Raw genomic sequence first — 17,148 nt, 5'->3', positions numbered from 1 at the left:
TGGGATTTTCTTTCTAATTCGTTTGTCCACTTCAATGAGAAAGTTTACCTCGCGCAACCATCAACCTTGCTTTCTGCTGCTCCTGTGATCTTTGACTTAGTGTATGATGTCAGATATTATATGTTGGTAAAACCTTTAAGCTTTCTTGCAATAACTAACAAAGGCTAAGACATGTATCTGCATGAATGAAACCAATCGATCGATTTCAAACAATGTCGGAAGATTTCAGCCTACTTTCGCCGACTATATTCAGATTTTTTTATTTGTTCACTCGAGTAAGTTAAGCAGCTTCTTCCTATATATATACCTCTCTTTGGTGGACTGATGAATCACACACTGCAAGCTTGAGAAGTGCAACTCAAATTACAATCTTCTGAGCAGAAATGGCCCTCATCTTCGAAATCAATCTTGCAACAAATCATACAAGAAAGTTAAGGTTTCAGTATCATGGCCACGCACTCCCGGGTGGTACAACGGTTTTGAGGGTTACGGACGGTTTAGGAGGATGGTGGGATTTTCAGTGCAAGGGTCAAGGAGGCAACTATACTATCTCCGGGAATCAGTGGACGGATTTTGCTGCTACCAGAATCAACTCTATGATCACTCTTTCCCAAGAAGATGGTGAGAACTTCTTCAGAATTGAAGTAAGGCCATGATCAGCTTGATCGACCTGACCAACCTCTAGGAATCAAGAAACCATCAGTTTTAGACGTCCTAGTTTGTTTGCTTTTTCCTTATTCACGTAAGGGTTTGCTAGGAATTAAGTATCTATCAGCTTTTGTATCTTTCTTTTTCGAGACAATGCTTTTTGTAGTTTCTAAATAAGTACTAGTTCTGTTTAGTATTATCAAGTCTGTTTCATCATTGATTATGTTTCTGTAGATTTTATCCAGGTTTTTACGAGTTCATAGCATTCATAATCAATTCAGAAGTGAGCATCAGAATTCTTTTTTCAACAACTCCACTTGGGACAAAAGACATTTGTGATAAAGCATTCAATCAAAACACATAGCCTCAATCTTTAATTAAAAAAAATGATCATCTAAGGAGAAAACAACCGTTCAAAACATTCATTTCATAAATCCCTTGAACTTTTTTTTTAAAAAAAAAGATTTGAATTCGTACTCTTTAAATAAAGAGATCATGTATTAATCAATTAACTAAATATTCAGATGTAATTCCCTTACACTTTATTTCATTCTATTTAGACCAAAACTATTTCCCCACGTACCAACCAGCATCAGTAGTTTTTTGAACCATCATAGTCTTGTGTAGTTGTACAGATTTGTTATACTCGAACCAGATTATTATGCAATGAAAAGTCTCCTACCAATTAAGTAAGAAATTTGAAATGACAAACTAGTTATTAAGATCAACAAATTTGAACAAAATCTCACTATGAGAAATAGTCACCCCTCCAAAATTGATCTATATCACTCTAGTTTACTAACAAATTACCCTAAATTATCACAATTAATTTGCAATTAATTTAAAATATCGACTAGTATCAGAAACCATTTAATTGTCGTGTAAATTGAACCTTGCCTTCAATAAAGATTAAAAATTTTATAAAAATTGATATGACTATCTGGATCTCGTACAATATATGTACCTCAACTGTTAGACTTAGACTAATATCTGCAATGATTCATCAACATAAATAAATGTCTCATGTGACAAAATCTTTCTGTCATTATCATAATTGAGATATTAATATAATTTGGCATACTAACAAAAAAAAATTCGGACAAATAAAGTCAAATAGCCAATCATCATCACCTTATTATGAAGTGGACCCAAAGGAACATAAAATATAAAAATGTGTTCATCTTCATTAATTCTGATCATCAGACACTAAAATAAGGAAATATCACCATCAATTAGAAACATCAGCAAGAAAATAATTTGACTAGCTATGGGAGTTTCAAAGCTACCATATACAATAAATTATGTTTTCCAATCGTGATTGCTTCGGATGAAAGGCACAGAAATACCATAAAATAAGCCTAAAAAAATTGACTAATCACCACTAGGATGAAGGAAAAGAAGAAACATGTTGATAGACAATGAAAAAGTCATTCATAATCGGGCTCGGTTTGCTGAAGAAGAAGCCCATGTGGTGGTGGATATAAATTAGACCAGTTGGGTTGGGTTGCAATGACAAGAGAAAGATTGTTAACTTAACCCAATCCAAATCAATAAGTCTTCCCAACCTAGAGATAAACAAATTCAAAGCTTTGATATGTACCTTGACCTTAGCCCAAATAAAACAATTAAGAAAGCAATATAGCATGGAAATTATGATTTTTTATTTTTTGTACAAAGAAAAAAAGCACTCAACTTTGAGGGGGGATTCAACATCCAAATTATGTTATTATGATATTAAACTATTGAAAATGGATCAGAGCAATAGTTAAACAAATTATCCCTGATTTCTGATATGGGTTATAACATGAAAGGAATAAGTATAACCACTACCAACTCTCTTGGTACGGCTCTAAGCTTTTCTGGCGATTAAATTAAGGCTGAATTATAATCTAACCTAATTATAATTTAATTTGATAGTAATTCAAGACCATCATAATTTCGACCGAATTCTTAACTAATTAAAACTCACAATTTTTTAATTAAAAGCATAAAGAGTTGAACAAATGAAAAAGACTGAAAGAGGTTCTGGTATGTGATGGGTTAATTGGATTGAGATTGAAGACTTATTCAAAATATCCTTTTCCAAGAAAATGGGAGATTCATGCATCCCTTTAAAAAATGAAATGGATCTTCTAATTCAAATATTAACTTTTAGCCACCATAATATTTGACCTTTTGGCTTTCCAAAAGGTTTGATTTTGGATGTTGTTGAATTGGAAACAATTATTAATTGTTTGTCTTCTTTGTGGTTACATCTTGGCCTGTTTTTCAATGGAAAACGATAACTCTTCATTGATAATTTAATTTGTCAAAAAAACGTTTTGGATTATTTTTATTAAATTGACCCACCAAATTCTTCAGATACAGAATCTTCTGTATGATTAACTAATATGTAAGGTCAGCCTTAGGCAATGTCAACATCTCTGCTTGTACTAATTTTTCTATTTTTTGTAAGGAGAGTTAATTTCCAATGAACAATACATCTTTTTCAGTCCAGAATATTGGCTATGTGAAGTGAATAATTGACTGGCTAAATCTTTCTTTTTAATGTGGTGAAAGTAATAGGGCTTTTTTTTGTCTTTTTGTTGGTACAACAGGGGATATATATCCTAATTTTTATTTTATGTACAATTTACACTAAAATAAATACAATCGTTTAATTTATGTGAAATTTACATTCATAAAAACACATGCACATATAAATATATAATAGAGAGGGTATATATTCGAATATGCATGTAAGGGGATTTTTTTCAAAACTTAGAATTGTCATATCCATTATATTTATCGTGAATTTAATTTTTATGCAGATTGGATAGCTTCTGATTTCAAGCATTTTGCACAAATTTTCAAAATCATCCAATGATATTTAGAGTTTACGTAATAATGATATTTAAGTGTCTGTATATTCAGGTTAATTAAATCGTAAAATTATTTTTCTTGTATTGCTAATAAATAAACATTATTTATGAAATGCAATCACCTTAGCAATCAATATGATCCCCTCTAAATGTTTATTTTCTAATCAACAAGTATATATCATGTGTTCAAACTAATATTTGTTCAAAGTTTGATAGCTTGTGAATTGCCACTATCATGTATTTGACTAATACATGGCTGCTAATTTTCTAGGGGGATAAAGTTTGTGGGCAAACTCAAAGGCTGTAGCCATTCCTGTTCCCATTCCCCGTAACCCACGGGAAGAAATTCACGCGAAAATCCAAATATTTCGATGGGACTGCCGGACAGAATCCGCATGGAAATTCTTAACCTAACAATTCACCCTCAACATCAACATCAAGCCATTGAATTAAAAAAAAAAAAAAACGGAAGTCTCCCCACTACCTTTGCTTCATTATAATAATTTGTTAACACTCAGAAAATTTGATTCAAAAATTATCATATGTATTTTTATTAAGAAATTTGAATTTGAATATTACATTTCAAATTTAAAATTACAAAAAAAAAACTGGCAGATACATGTCATATATATATATATGTAATTATATATAATAATGGAATTAAACTGAAAGTCGAGTATTATTGAGGCTGAACGTAAGTCTACCGCACGTGCAGTTAAATATTTAATTCAGCATCACTTGTTTTCAAAGCTTTGTTATATTAATGAAACTTTTTTCACGTTTTTGAAAAAAAAATTGGAACGTCTAGAATTTGTGGACACAGTAACCCGTTTGACTAACATTTTCCAAGCCTTGAACCCTTATAGTTCATTGAATCTTCTTTATGGAGATATCCTACCTAATTTTAGTCTTTAGTTAATTAATTACTTTCTCATACCTCTCTGTTTGAAGATAACACAACTACGTTTTTACTTGAGAAGTACTGATCACAGATTGTTGCTGCTTTCTGGGGCGTAGAAAGAAATTGTCTCAAGAGTCGCCTTCATATAATGTAAGGTAAACCATGGTGGCTCCATTGATTCTGGGCTTGGATTGCGATTTTCGTCACGATTAAATTAAGAATTGTTCCGCTGAGCACGATTGGCATGTGGTATGAGAGCGAATGACATGACCACTTGTAAGTCATTTTCGTAGGTTTGTTTTTTTTAAGAGCTTTTCTTGCATTCGTAAGATAAATACAAAAACAGGCTTGTGATTTAATCAAAAAAAGGTCAAAGCCCATAGAGGAATCACATGGCCCCCCAGATTACATCAGCATGACCTCCTTTTTTTTTTTGAAGGGTAAAGATTTTATTAAACAAACAGGGAATGAAGGGATCCCTATACAATAACAACCAGAAAACAGCAGATGCAGCATCACAGGAACAACAAAACAAACCAACCAAGGATGAGAAACCACAACAGAAAGATCAATCCTGGCCAGAAAACAAGAACAAAATAACAGGAGACAACCCTGCAAAAAAACAACCAAGAGCACACCCAGGAAGGACAGAAAAAAAAACCCAACAGCAGGAGAGACACAAAGATTCAATTGGAACAAACATCAAGTCATAAAGACGCAGCAAAACTCAGGGAAAACCATGATGAAATCAGAAGCTCTGCCAACCAGCATGATCTCTGTCGGACATATGCTGTGCACACTCAAATTAATTTTTCTTAGCTAGCAAAACCAAAACGTCTTATCTGAAGTTACAGGACTTATATCCATTGGCTAGGATATAATCGTTCATCTCATAAACTGATGAGTAGCAATTTTGAGAAATATAATTGTGGAAGAGTATCAGAGAAAGATGTTTTCGTGATGTTATTGTATTTGTTAATTCTCTTGTTAAATTCGGCATCGATTGATCAGAGATGTTTTATGTATAATGTTATACAGATTCATCATGACTTGACATGGATTCATATAACTTTGGTTTTATTAAATCAATAATTTTACACTGACTTGCTTTCATTGAGGAATTGAGGAAAAAGACTATTAAGAACCTTGACTGATTCCATCCGATAAAGAAATAAGATTACTGATAGTAATTAGTTTAAGCTAGTAATGCCTGGTAAAACTAGCCAAAATCAAGCTATCAGATTCTTAAATGAATTACTCCTTGATTTTCTCTGGGACCCGACATTGAATTTTCTGCACATGGGACCGGTTGCTAGCCAGTATAAAATTGCAAGACCATATACCTAGTGAGACTAACTTGGTTCTAACATTTAAACAATGGAACTCTTTACCAAGAGACTAACTCAAACCGATATTGACAAAAGATTAGCTATCCCAACTAACAGTTTGGTTTATTTTCCAGGTTTCAAAGGAAATCATTCGGTTGAATTGAAGGTTAAGGACAAAAGCCATCGTCTATGGACATTTCGCTGCTCCATCCGAAAGAAAAGATACCTTAAACCTGTATTTTCTTCAGGCTGGCTTGAATTTATTCGCAGCAACAACCTCAGAATTGGCGATAAAGTCTCTGTTCGCTTGGAACAAGGGCATGTTAGTGGAGTCGAATACGGAATTGAAGTGCAGAGGAAAATCAGATTACTTGGTAAGGATGTTTGGGCTGATGTGCTCTAGCCTTAGGTATAGTATAATACATGTGTGAACCTTCCTTGTTTCTTATTGGAAAAATGTGACTAAGGCTTTTGGCCAAGTTTGATTTTCTTCTGTATTGTTAATTGCTCTTACACTTCTCTATGCATGCCAAGTTTGGTTTCTCTTGTATATATTTATGATGGCAAATTAGATTACTTCTCCAACTTGCCATATATCATATACGCATGCAAAGTGCAGAAGCAAAACATTCTGCAAAAACATTACACCGGAAACTTTAGTAGATTGGTGCAAAAAACGTGGGAGACTAAACTAGAAACTGTTGAGAATAAAAGAGACTGGTGCATGGCATTTATCTTTGAGAGCGGTAGCCCAACGATCTGATGAGCGTGCTGTGGATCAAGTGCAATCTTTGATAAGGTACGCAGCCCACCCCTTTACAGAAACAAACTGATGATTCAATGAACATGCAAATGAAATTCAGAGTGATTGAAACCATTTCGCTGGTAGCATTAAGAGCTAGTTTTTAATTTTGTTATTTTCAGAAGCTTGGAGAAAAGAGATGAGAGACAGAAAGGACGATCAAGAAGATTCAATGAAGAGATAGAGCCAGTGCCGCTAAGAGAAACCAACCGATGGTGCTGTGGTTGCTGTTGACTTAGTTTTAATTAAATCATCCTCCCATTTTTTTGGAGAAATCCACTGCCATATATATATATAAAAGAAGCATTTGATGCTATTTAGGGATAGATAATTGACGTATATATAGAATATAGATTAATGTACTCATTGGATCTCATCTCACTTTTTTATTATTAAAAACGATTTGAATATGTTATCGTTTGAATCAATTATCATTTTACATTAAAATTTCATAAAGTGTGAAACATATCTTCAATTATATCAGAAGTCTTATACGTAAAATTATAAATTCATCCTTCAAATATATTTTTAATAAGACAAATATCATTACTGATGAGTTAGTCAAACCAAAAATATTTTGTTGCTATTTTATAAATTTTTTTTTCTCTTCTCATATGTATAATTATAAAAAAATATATTTTTACTTTTCAAAAAATTTATGAAAGAGCAGTTTTAAAAAATTCTCCAAATTTAAATTTCTACTCAGAAGAGCACACATTGTCCAGGCCCAATTTCTTGGAAATTAAGGATTTTAGGCCTTTAGATTTGTGAATCAGAAGTAATTCCAACCCGAGACTTGCTTTATTCCCACTCAAGCAAACCCATAATACTTTGTAAATGGTTAAGGACATCACTTCCCTACTTCTATATCGTTCCTTTTCGGCGCTGCCAGTGATGGATACCTATTGGGTTTCTAGCTAGTCATTTACTCTTTCAATTGTCAAAGAACTTTGGGGTGCATGTTATAATTCAATTTACAAGGCAGTTCAAACTGTCAATTTGAGTACTAAAGATAGTTTTTTGTCATGTTCCAGGGTTTACTACGTTCGTGAAAGGATTTTTTGCTGCTTTGAATCATTTCATCAAACCCTTTCTGCAGTAATTTACCCATTCTTGAAGCTGCAACCCAATGCTTGAGAAACCATATTTGATCGTTAAACCTTCTTATATGATAGAACCAGGAATTGCAAAACTCCAATTCTACTCCTATACCACTATTCATTACCTTGTATGAAAATTAAAATTACTACTGCTACCTTAAGCAATTAATTTTTTTTAATAATATCATGGAAACAGGATATCACAACTCAATACATGCAATTTTAATCAAAGGTAAATACCAATTGCAATGACTAGAATGGCTTTTAGGTCAAAGTATACAAAGTTGCAAGAATTCGACATTATAACAAATTTGATTTAAAGCAGCACGGTTTTAAAATATATTATTTAAAATATCTTTAGTAATCATTTTTGTAAATTTTTAACAATATTTTTATAAATTTAATTGCATTATATAATTTTTTTAAAAGCATTATAATTAAAATGTAATTATAAAAGTTAGATACATCGACAAAGATTGTATTCCTGATCTTGTAATTAAATGTGAAAATATTTAAATAATCTGCGTTCTTTTTAATAGCTACTGCATTCATGTACGTGTAATCTACATGAAAACTTAAATTGATGTATGCTGGACAAAAAAAAAAATTTAGATTGATGTATGGGTCGAAGGAAATCTTTGTCGTAGGCATGTTCCACCACTGCTAACCTCCGATGAAGTTTCTTCTACTTCCAATTCTCTCATTTAATTACCTTAAATTGTGAATAATTTCCAGGACCCGACATAGCATAATGAAACCAGATTTCGATGTTAATGATGTTTGAGGAGGCTTTGGATCTACCATGGCTGAACCTCGAATTCAACCAAATTTTTATTTGCATGGCTTAGCGAAAGAAAACAAAGTAAATTTTAAGAATGGCTCTTAATTTAACTCAGAATGGGAAGTGGGACATAGATTCGTTTGTCGTTTAACTCAGAGATGAACCCTCAAATTGAAGAATCATGTGATAATCACACTAAAGGGATGTATTTAAAAAGAAAATGCAGATAGATCCAACGCAGAAACGAAACCCCTTAATTACCATTACTTTATTTCGGGACACGTCTGAACTCCAAGTTACAAACCTGTCATTCATCTAGCTTAATCACATTCCAACTGGCGATTCCCATGATGCAATTCTCGCCAAATTTAAGAGCCGTTTCACTTGCCTGATAACACACAACCCGTGCTGATTATCACCTCTCTCTCTCTCTCTCTTCTCTCTCTCTCTCTCTCTCTCTCTCTCCTCGCNCTCTAGCCTCCGAAATTACCACTCGCCGCTATGTATTACCTCTACTCTCTCTCTCTCTCTCTCTCTCTCTCTCTCTCTCTCTCTCTCTCTCTCTCTCTGATTTCTCACACTGTCTGATCACACGCTCTAATGGCAGGAGAAGCAAGCAAGGATGTGATCAAAATCGAGGCTTCAGAGGTTGAACCCATTTCAGTTCAACGATGCTCCAGCCTTGTGCCAGAGACGGAGCGAATCAGGTACAAAGAATGCAGGCGAAACCATGCGGCTTCCTTTGGCCGCTATGCTTTTGATGGTTGTGGAGAGTTCATCGGTTGCAATGACGATGCATTCATGTGTGCTGCATGCGGCTGTCATCGCAGCTTCCACCGCAAAGAGCCTCCTAACAACCTCAACAACGCTGCTCTGCCTCCTCCACATCAACCGATGCCTCCTCAAAAACCACTGCTGGCACCCCTGCCTTTAGCATCCCACAATGGACTCACTGGTGAGACTTCTCTATTCCCTAGGGACAGGAATATTGATGCAGGGTCTGAAACACTCAGTGGAGCCGAGGTAGAAGAACCAAAAGACACGAAGAAGAGGGCAAAGAGAACTAGGATTACGATGGAGCAGAAGACCAAAATGATGCGGTTTGCTGACAAGTTAGGGTGGAGGCCCCAGAAGCACGATGATGCTGAGGTACAACAGTTCTGCGAGGAAGTTGGAATCACCAAGCGCGTGTTCGTCGTTTGGCTGAACAACAACAGGCGCCGGAAGGATTCCATGAGATCAGAGGAGCAAGCTTGGGCGCATGCAGTGGCTGAAAATAATAATATGAGTGCTGCTCAAAATTAGGGTTTTTGTTTTGCTGTCTTGTCTGTTTGTTTTCTGCAGGGTCTGTCTTTCGCTGTTCGCTTATGTAATGTCACTCAATCTGTGTCAAATGTTGCTTTTGGCTGTCTTTGGTTTCTTTGAGCGTTGAAAGCTCTTGTTGTTGTTATGTTTGAACTTAATTTAAAGGTTTTGCTGTGCAACGTGTCTTTCGGTCTCATATTTCATTTTCATACAGTTTCATCCTGATGATGAGCAATGACAATCATTTTAATAGAAATCAAAAGAAGAAAAAGAGAAAAGAAAAAACCCAGAGATTTGAAGTGAAGAGACAAGCCCTTAGAAAGGAACATAACGTTCATCGACAACTACAAAGAGAGAACAAGAAGATAAAAGGCTAGCTGATTAGTAAAACAAACAAGAAACTAATGAAAGACTTATTAACTCTTGATTATTCCTATGACTGCAACCCAAAATCACCATCCTTGCCTTCTGTCATCCTGCCTTATTAATTTTCGAGGCCTGATTGATTTCGTCCCCGCTGTCAGATTCAGACTCATCTGGGCTTGTGGATGACCCTTGACCTTCAATTAGTTCACAATTGGGAAGTATTGGTGATTGCATCAGCCATGGTGTCGGTGGTCGAGGTTGCAGTGCTGCAAGAGGAAGGGATCGAAGGTAGTTCATAATGCTGTATCTGGTGTCCCGGAGATGGGGCGGGGGCAGCACTACTTTCCTGTGGAAGCTGCGGTGGCACCCGCACGTGGCACAAAGCAAGGCTTCCTTGATTTCATCGTCATGGCCTCCCTCGACAAACTTCGGACAACCGTCTATGATGTAGCCTCCGATGGACGCTACATAGTTTCGCCTGCATTCCATGTATGTCGCTCCTTGTTCAACAACATGACTTCCGGGGTTGATCCCTTGGCCAGAACCGGCTCGAGCCTGGATATCTGCAACATTGTTGATCTGATCAGGACTGTTTCTTGCTTTTTCCATGATGGAGAGACGATCGAGTGAGAAGACAGAGAAGTTGATTATAAGCAGCTTTAGCAAATGAAACGGCTGTTTTTGAGTTTGGCCATAAGCATCAAAGAAAATTAGTTTTTTAGTGTTGAGTTAAAGTAGATTCTTTGCTAGAAGATTGACAGGTTCGTAGCTATGACGTGTCCTCTGTCCTCCTGCTACTTAATTACAGAAGCAGTTGCCATAGTTAAGCTCTTGGTTGGATTTAACTTTATGCCCAAGAAAGAGAAATGATCATGTTGTCCTCCAGGGAAATCCAAAATAGATTGAGAATGAAACCATGTGCAAGTAGTGTGTTGAATGAATGGGAAGCATGCACTGCCCTAAATCTTCTTCACCCACTTTCCCTTTATTAGTCTTTTCTGCCAAGTTTGTGTTTTCTAATTATATTTTTTAACTATATTTATTACTGCCTATCTTTTTCTTTTTTTATTAATGCCTTTCCTCTATTATAATTTTGTTTTTTCTAATTATGTTACATCACGATGCATGTAATTATGTATTTTTTTGTTTATATTATCTTTTTCTTCTTCGATTCTATAAACATGGAGTTCATTTTGTCGATTTCTATTAATTTAAAGTTATTTTTTGTCGATTTATATTAATATAGAGCTATGTTTGTCGATTTCTATTAATTTAAAGTTGTTTTTTGTCGATTTATATTAATATAGAGCTATGTTTGTCGATTTCTATTACATATGTATTAATGGAGTTCGTTTTGTCGATTTCTATCGATCTAAAACTATTTTTTGTCAATTAATAAAGCCGATTTTGTCGATTTCTATTATGTATCTTCTCTTATCCATTAAGTTTGGTATAAAATATTTTTTATCGATTTCTTATACGTATCTTTTTTTTGTCGTTATGTAATCATTTCTCGTATTGATATATTCTTTTTAACGATTTTTCAATATATCATTCTTCGTATTGGTATAATTTTTTTAAACTATTGTTAACAATTTTTTTATGTTATTTATTAATATGTTTGATTTATACTTTTTCTACCATTTCAAGTCTTTTATTATTGCATTTCTAGCCCTTTTTGCTGCTTTTGCTGAATTTTATTCATTTTCTCTAACTTGTATATATGCCGTGCGGAATAGTTAAACTGCAAGAAATTGAGCATTAGCAAATTAAGCTATTACCCCATAAAATCTCCTACTGGACATTGGCAAGTTGTAACTGATTAAGTTCAATTTTATGTGAAATAGTGTTTGGGGTCTGGGAAAGTTGATATGTTTCTTTTCAGAATTTTAATCAGATGAGAACTTCAAATTTGAACACAAACTTGAAACATACAGTTGAGATGCAAAAGATCAGAACAGATGGGAAAAAAAAAAGGCTAAAACAAACAAGAAATCAGTAAAAGCATACAAAGAAACCCTAGTTTTAGTACTTGCTTTATTCTTCCAAACCCTCCAATTTCTGCTGACAAGACAACATTAAAACCCCAGAAGATTCTTAGTCTTCCTTGCTGTCCTTTTCGCCTCCATTGATCATTTCCACCTCATCAACCTCACTTTCACTGTCTAACTCTGACCTTTCTTCACTTTCTTCATCAGTTCCTGACCTTTCTTCTTCTTCTTCTTCTTCTTCTTCTTCTTCTTCTTCTTCACTTTCACTTTCAGCGACTTGTTCATGGGGCAGTTCTGGTTGTGGCACGAGAGGAATTGGTGGCTGCAGCGGCTGTGGCATTGGACGAACGGAAGGAATGTCGTTGAATACGAGGTAGTGTGTGGCTTCCGGGTAAAAGGTGGGAAGCACTTTGCGATGAAAGCTCCGGTGGCAGCCACACGTGTCGCAAAGCATGGCGTTTTCACGACCAGCTTCCCTTTTGAGAAACTCACTACAGCCGTCGACGGAGTAGCGACCAGCAGGGAGAGAAACGTTGCGCCTGCACTCCATGTAGGTGACACCTTGTTCACCTACTGCTTGCCGGTTGATCCGACGTCTTACAGCATTGGCTTGCTCATGACCAGCTCCATTGTCGTCATCCATGACAGAAAGAAGAGGAAAGTGGATAGAGAGAGACGAGGAGGGGGAGTGATAAGGTTTAAAGCAAGTGAAACGGCTCTTTTTAAGTTTAGGTAAAAGCATCAAAAGAATCGCCAGTTTGGATTTGATTCTTGCTGGAAGAGTGACAGGTTAGCCAAGACGTGTCTTGAGGGTATCAATTGCCCAACCCATTCCCCCTTCTGCCACAACCACCATGAAAAGGAAAAAGGAAACAAATGAATAACGTTTGACACCCCTTATTTTCCTTTCTTTAATTCCTTTTTTTGCATGTCTTTCGAGTATAAGAGAAACTGAAATAAGCCTTTTGATTGCGGTTGTCCTTTTATTAAAAACTATTTATTGAACTTCCTTATGTAGCTAGGAAAAAGTTGTAGGGTAGGATTGAGTCCTCGGTCCTCGGTTTCTTTTAAGTTTTGGGAATAAATGATAGTGATCATGAACTACAGAAAATAGCTCATTGTTGTGATGATTGATTACTCATAAACGGGATGTATCATCAAGAAAAAAAATTAGAATATACAAATAACTCATACCCCTCAAACAGAACAAAGGGCATAAGCAATGCATCCATGGTAACGGTCCTATGAAAGCTAAGAAGATAGTTCCCTTACCCCACAATCAAGCATTCAGATACATACAATGCCCTATTAACCGAAAGGGACCAACAGGGAAGAGATGGTAAAAAACCAGCACCATGTTTATTCAGTAATATGTATGTGTGCTCTAGTCTTCATATTCTGTCTCTTCGTCGTCGTCTTCATTGTTATCCGCATACCTCCATCCATCCTCTACATTCTCACGGTCTTCCTCAGTTTCTTCACTATCCTCTTCCTCGTATACTTCTTCTTTGACTGGCCATTGCTTTTTGGGTACAGGCAAAGTCACAGGACTCGAGCCTTTTTGCCGTGCAATCTTGGCAGGAGGCATCTTCACATTTGGCTTGGCCCTGCTTTGTTGTTTCTGACTTTTGCCATTGACTCGCTTTCCAGCATAAGCATCTTGATCACTGGCTTCGTCCATCTCATTGTCAGCATTAGGTGTGGCATTCTCGACATTCTCATCTGACATATGGCCAGGATGCTCTCTCCTTAGATGGAGTTTTAGTTTGTATTCATGTATGTAAGCCTTCTCACAACCTTCATAAGGGCATACATAAGGGCGATCAGATGATGCAGAGCCATAGGCACCCCCACTAGGCTTAGGTGTTTTAGTTATCTTCTCCGTAGGTGTGGCATATTTTGGCACGTCTGCTGTCGTGTTCTATAAAATGCAAGGGTAAAATTCAGATCAGATCCCGTATCACACAGTTAATAAAATGACATATGTGTCATGCTCTAAAAAACAGGATTTAACAGCAATGTTACTGACCTTTTCATGGTGGGATGCAATGTGGTTCTTTAGCTTGTACTCATGAGCATATCTCTTTCCACAGTCTGGGTACGGACAGATATGGTAGTTTTCTTGCGAATGTGTTTTCATGTGTGACCTCAGGTTGAAATCCAAGGAGAATGCCTGTAGTTCTCATATTTAAATCAGTCAGAACACATATTAAGGGCAAGCATATAAAATATATAAGCCCATGCACATACAAACAATTAATGGAAGCCTCTGAAGCAAAAACAATAGTTGCTGGAAACCTTAGCACCAGATAAAATGCAAAAACTATACTATAAAATTGCAAATGCTCCACTTAGCATTTAACCAAGTTCTTCTAGTTAAGATTAAGCTTCACTATTCCTACATGTCCTGCTATATAAGAGCAGTTCATATATTCACACTGTTAGAGAACATATAGGCTCCTAACTCCATTTAGGCATGTCATACAAACTGCAATTTCCTTGAAAAATGAAATCAAATAGTAATTTGATTACGATATATTAAAAAATTATCAAATCATTGATCAAAGATAGTTTTCATTTTCTGTTTAAGTGAAAATGCATAGAGGCTCCAATAAAACTAGCCCAAATGTACAATAAGGAGGAAGTCACACACACACAATTATGTTAGAAAAAATTATTCAGGCATAGAGACATCAATTAAAACAACAAAGAAAGAAGAAATCTATTATGACAATTGTAAGAGAATATACCCAAAACAGGGTAATAGAATAAGCATGTAAACTACAACAAAAAGATTCAACATCTGATAGAGTTATCACCTTACCACAGCCTTCATGTGGGCATATAAAATCTCTTTCTCCAGTGTGAATGAGAAAGTGTCTTTTCAGTTTTGAACTATCCAAAAATTTCTGCAGTATCAACAAAAATATACAACATTAACAATCACCAATGTAAAATCATAGTCATCAGCAAAAAGGAAGACCACATCAACAACCACCAATGTAAAACCATAGTCATCAGCAAAAAAGTAGACCACATCAACAACCACCAATGAAACACATTCAAATAAAATTGAACATGTTCATAGGCCTCAAGCAAAGATATATGAGAAATGCTTCACTATGTTCCAATAAATCTTAAGAGAAATTTTCTCATAAAGCAAATCTGAAGGTTTCCTTGTTTGCATCAAAAGTAGGAAGTTTTAGACAAGATACCTTCCCACAACCCTCCCAGTGACAAACATATTGTCTCTCTCCATGAATGTGAGAATGCTTTCTCAAAGCACCAGCATCAATAAAGGTCTTTCCACAGCCTTCATAGCTGCAAAGGAAAAGAACTTCTGTGGTAGGCTCAGGCTCAGGCTCTGGTGCTTCAGGCTCTTTCTCCTTCTCTTTCAATGCCTTCAAGGTGTTCTCTAAACAAAACAGTAGGGTGAGGAAGGTTAGGCTTAGGCAGGACAAATCTACAAAGAATAAAATGACAACAAAAGTCCCCTACCAGATAATCCTTCCACACCACCCTCTATGGCCTTACACCAATCCACAAAATCTATTAGTCAAAATGAATCCAAAGAACAAATAAACAACCTGGTATCTTTCAAACCTACAATGTAATGAAAACACAGCGAAGGGGTCCAAGAAAAAAGGCCAGAGAAGCCATTCTGAAAAGAACATGGATGTATTTTATCGAACTAATAGACTGTCAGATAAAAATTGGACTTAATCCCTCACAAGCATACTTCAACGTCGTATAAAAAGAACAACTCGGTTTTTCTCTATACAACCTCAAAAGCCATAAAGATACAACCTTCCAAATCATCTCCCTGTTTCTTTTCTAAAGTTATACAGCATCTAAAGCCTATGTATAGACAATGTATAGTCTTAGTATTACATTGCAAAATACAAGTCAAGCCACAACCCATAATTACGAATTACTATCCATCGAAAGAAACATAGAACTCACCGTTTACCCACTTCAAAATCATGCACTTTCCGCCCGTTGCTACAACATCTTGAGGCACCCTAAACAAAATTTAGGTCAGATCATCGACGTTGTCTATAACACAAAGCATCACAAGGTCATGGGATGGAGAAGTTGAGCACTAAACAATACCAAAATCTAGGTTAAGATATCCAATTTGCTACTAAGATAGAAATTAAAACAAATTCCGCCCACCATACTTAAAAAGAACTCTCAAATCAATATTTCATTGTTCATTCAATTCGTTATAAAATAAGCACCGAAAGGCAAAGGAAGAATGGATTCGAGAAAGCAACAAACAAACGAAAGAAGAGGTCAAATTTTACCATTCTTTGAACCATTTAACAGCGGGTGCCCTGGATTTGAAAATAGGGCGTCTCTCGAACAGATTGTGAGGGAACTGCATCTCCATCTACTTGCCCTTTACGACAATCGATGGTTGTCTATGGCAATTAGTCGAGGATTTACAAATTATGAATCAAAAAAAAAAAGTTAGGGTTAGGGTTTAGATTCCATGAGAGAAAGAAGAAGAGGGACAACAAGAAAAAGGCTCGGCCTTTCGAGCCAGTCAGTCAGTCTCCGCCTCTGTCTCTGCATCTTCCTTGAACTTGACCCGGAGTGGACCCGATCATCTTGGGCCCAATCTTGCGGGTTTTTCTTTTGGGCCTCTATCGTGGCCCATTTCTTCTATTTCAAGTCAAAATGGGCTCACTTCTCGCCCAACCCATCACTATATCTCTATTTTTTTTTTCTTTTCTCTGAATAAAAATAAAATGGGTTTTTATCTATTTAATTTTTTTCCAAAATAAATATAATTGCTTTTTGTAAGTTGACTATATAAGAGTAGGTAGAATTGACAGTGAATATTAAAAATGGAATAAAATTATTACCTCTTTATGAATAGATAAATCAAAAGAAAACAAAACACCAAGTCTTTTTGGTATTTGGCCCTATTTCACAAACTCTTTGGTGCCCAAAGGATTTATCTCCTCTATCAAGTAATCTTACTATACGAATATAATACATCAATCACTGACACTGCTAAACATATTTTAATGAGCATTAGGTTCATATCCCAAGTCCC

The 17,148-nt window shown here is 35.8% G+C and overlaps 2 protein-coding genes across 3 annotated transcripts; one reads left to right on the top strand and one right to left on the bottom strand.

Moving 5' to 3' along the window:
• LOC18607224 (zinc-finger homeodomain protein 5) lies at positions 9,022 to 9,909 on the top strand. Its single transcript, XM_007041275.2, has one exon. The coding sequence runs from the start codon at positions 9,022 to 9,024 to the stop codon at positions 9,724 to 9,726; it is 705 nt and encodes a 234-aa protein (XP_007041337.2). The 3' UTR covers positions 9,727 to 9,909.
• On the bottom strand, positions 13,172 to 16,648 carry LOC18607221 (uncharacterized zinc finger protein At4g06634). Of its 2 annotated transcripts, XM_007041271.2 has the most exons (7): positions 16,391 to 16,639; positions 16,047 to 16,105; positions 15,582 to 15,632; positions 15,299 to 15,498; positions 14,903 to 14,992; positions 14,113 to 14,256; positions 13,172 to 14,004 (listed from the first exon to the last, which is right to left on the bottom strand). In XM_007041271.2, the coding sequence occupies exons 1-7, from the start codon at positions 16,474 to 16,476 to the stop codon at positions 13,468 to 13,470; spliced, it is 1,167 nt and encodes a 388-aa protein (XP_007041333.2). In that variant the 5' UTR covers positions 16,477 to 16,639; the 3' UTR covers positions 13,172 to 13,467. The 2 variants fall into 2 exon arrangements, with proteins under 2 accessions (XP_007041333.2, XP_007041332.1); XM_007041270.2 differs by lacking the exon at positions 15,582 to 15,632 and having other exon boundaries at positions 16,391 to 16,648.

This window comes from Theobroma cacao, chromosome 2, assembly GCF_000208745.1.
Source record: "Theobroma cacao cultivar B97-61/B2 chromosome 2, Criollo_cocoa_genome_V2, whole genome shotgun sequence".
In the NCBI taxonomy this organism is placed as follows: Eukaryota; Viridiplantae; Streptophyta; class Magnoliopsida; order Malvales; family Malvaceae; genus Theobroma; species Theobroma cacao.
Note: the sequence above shows the minus strand (reverse complement) of the source record. Positions and strands in the feature narration are given on the sequence as shown.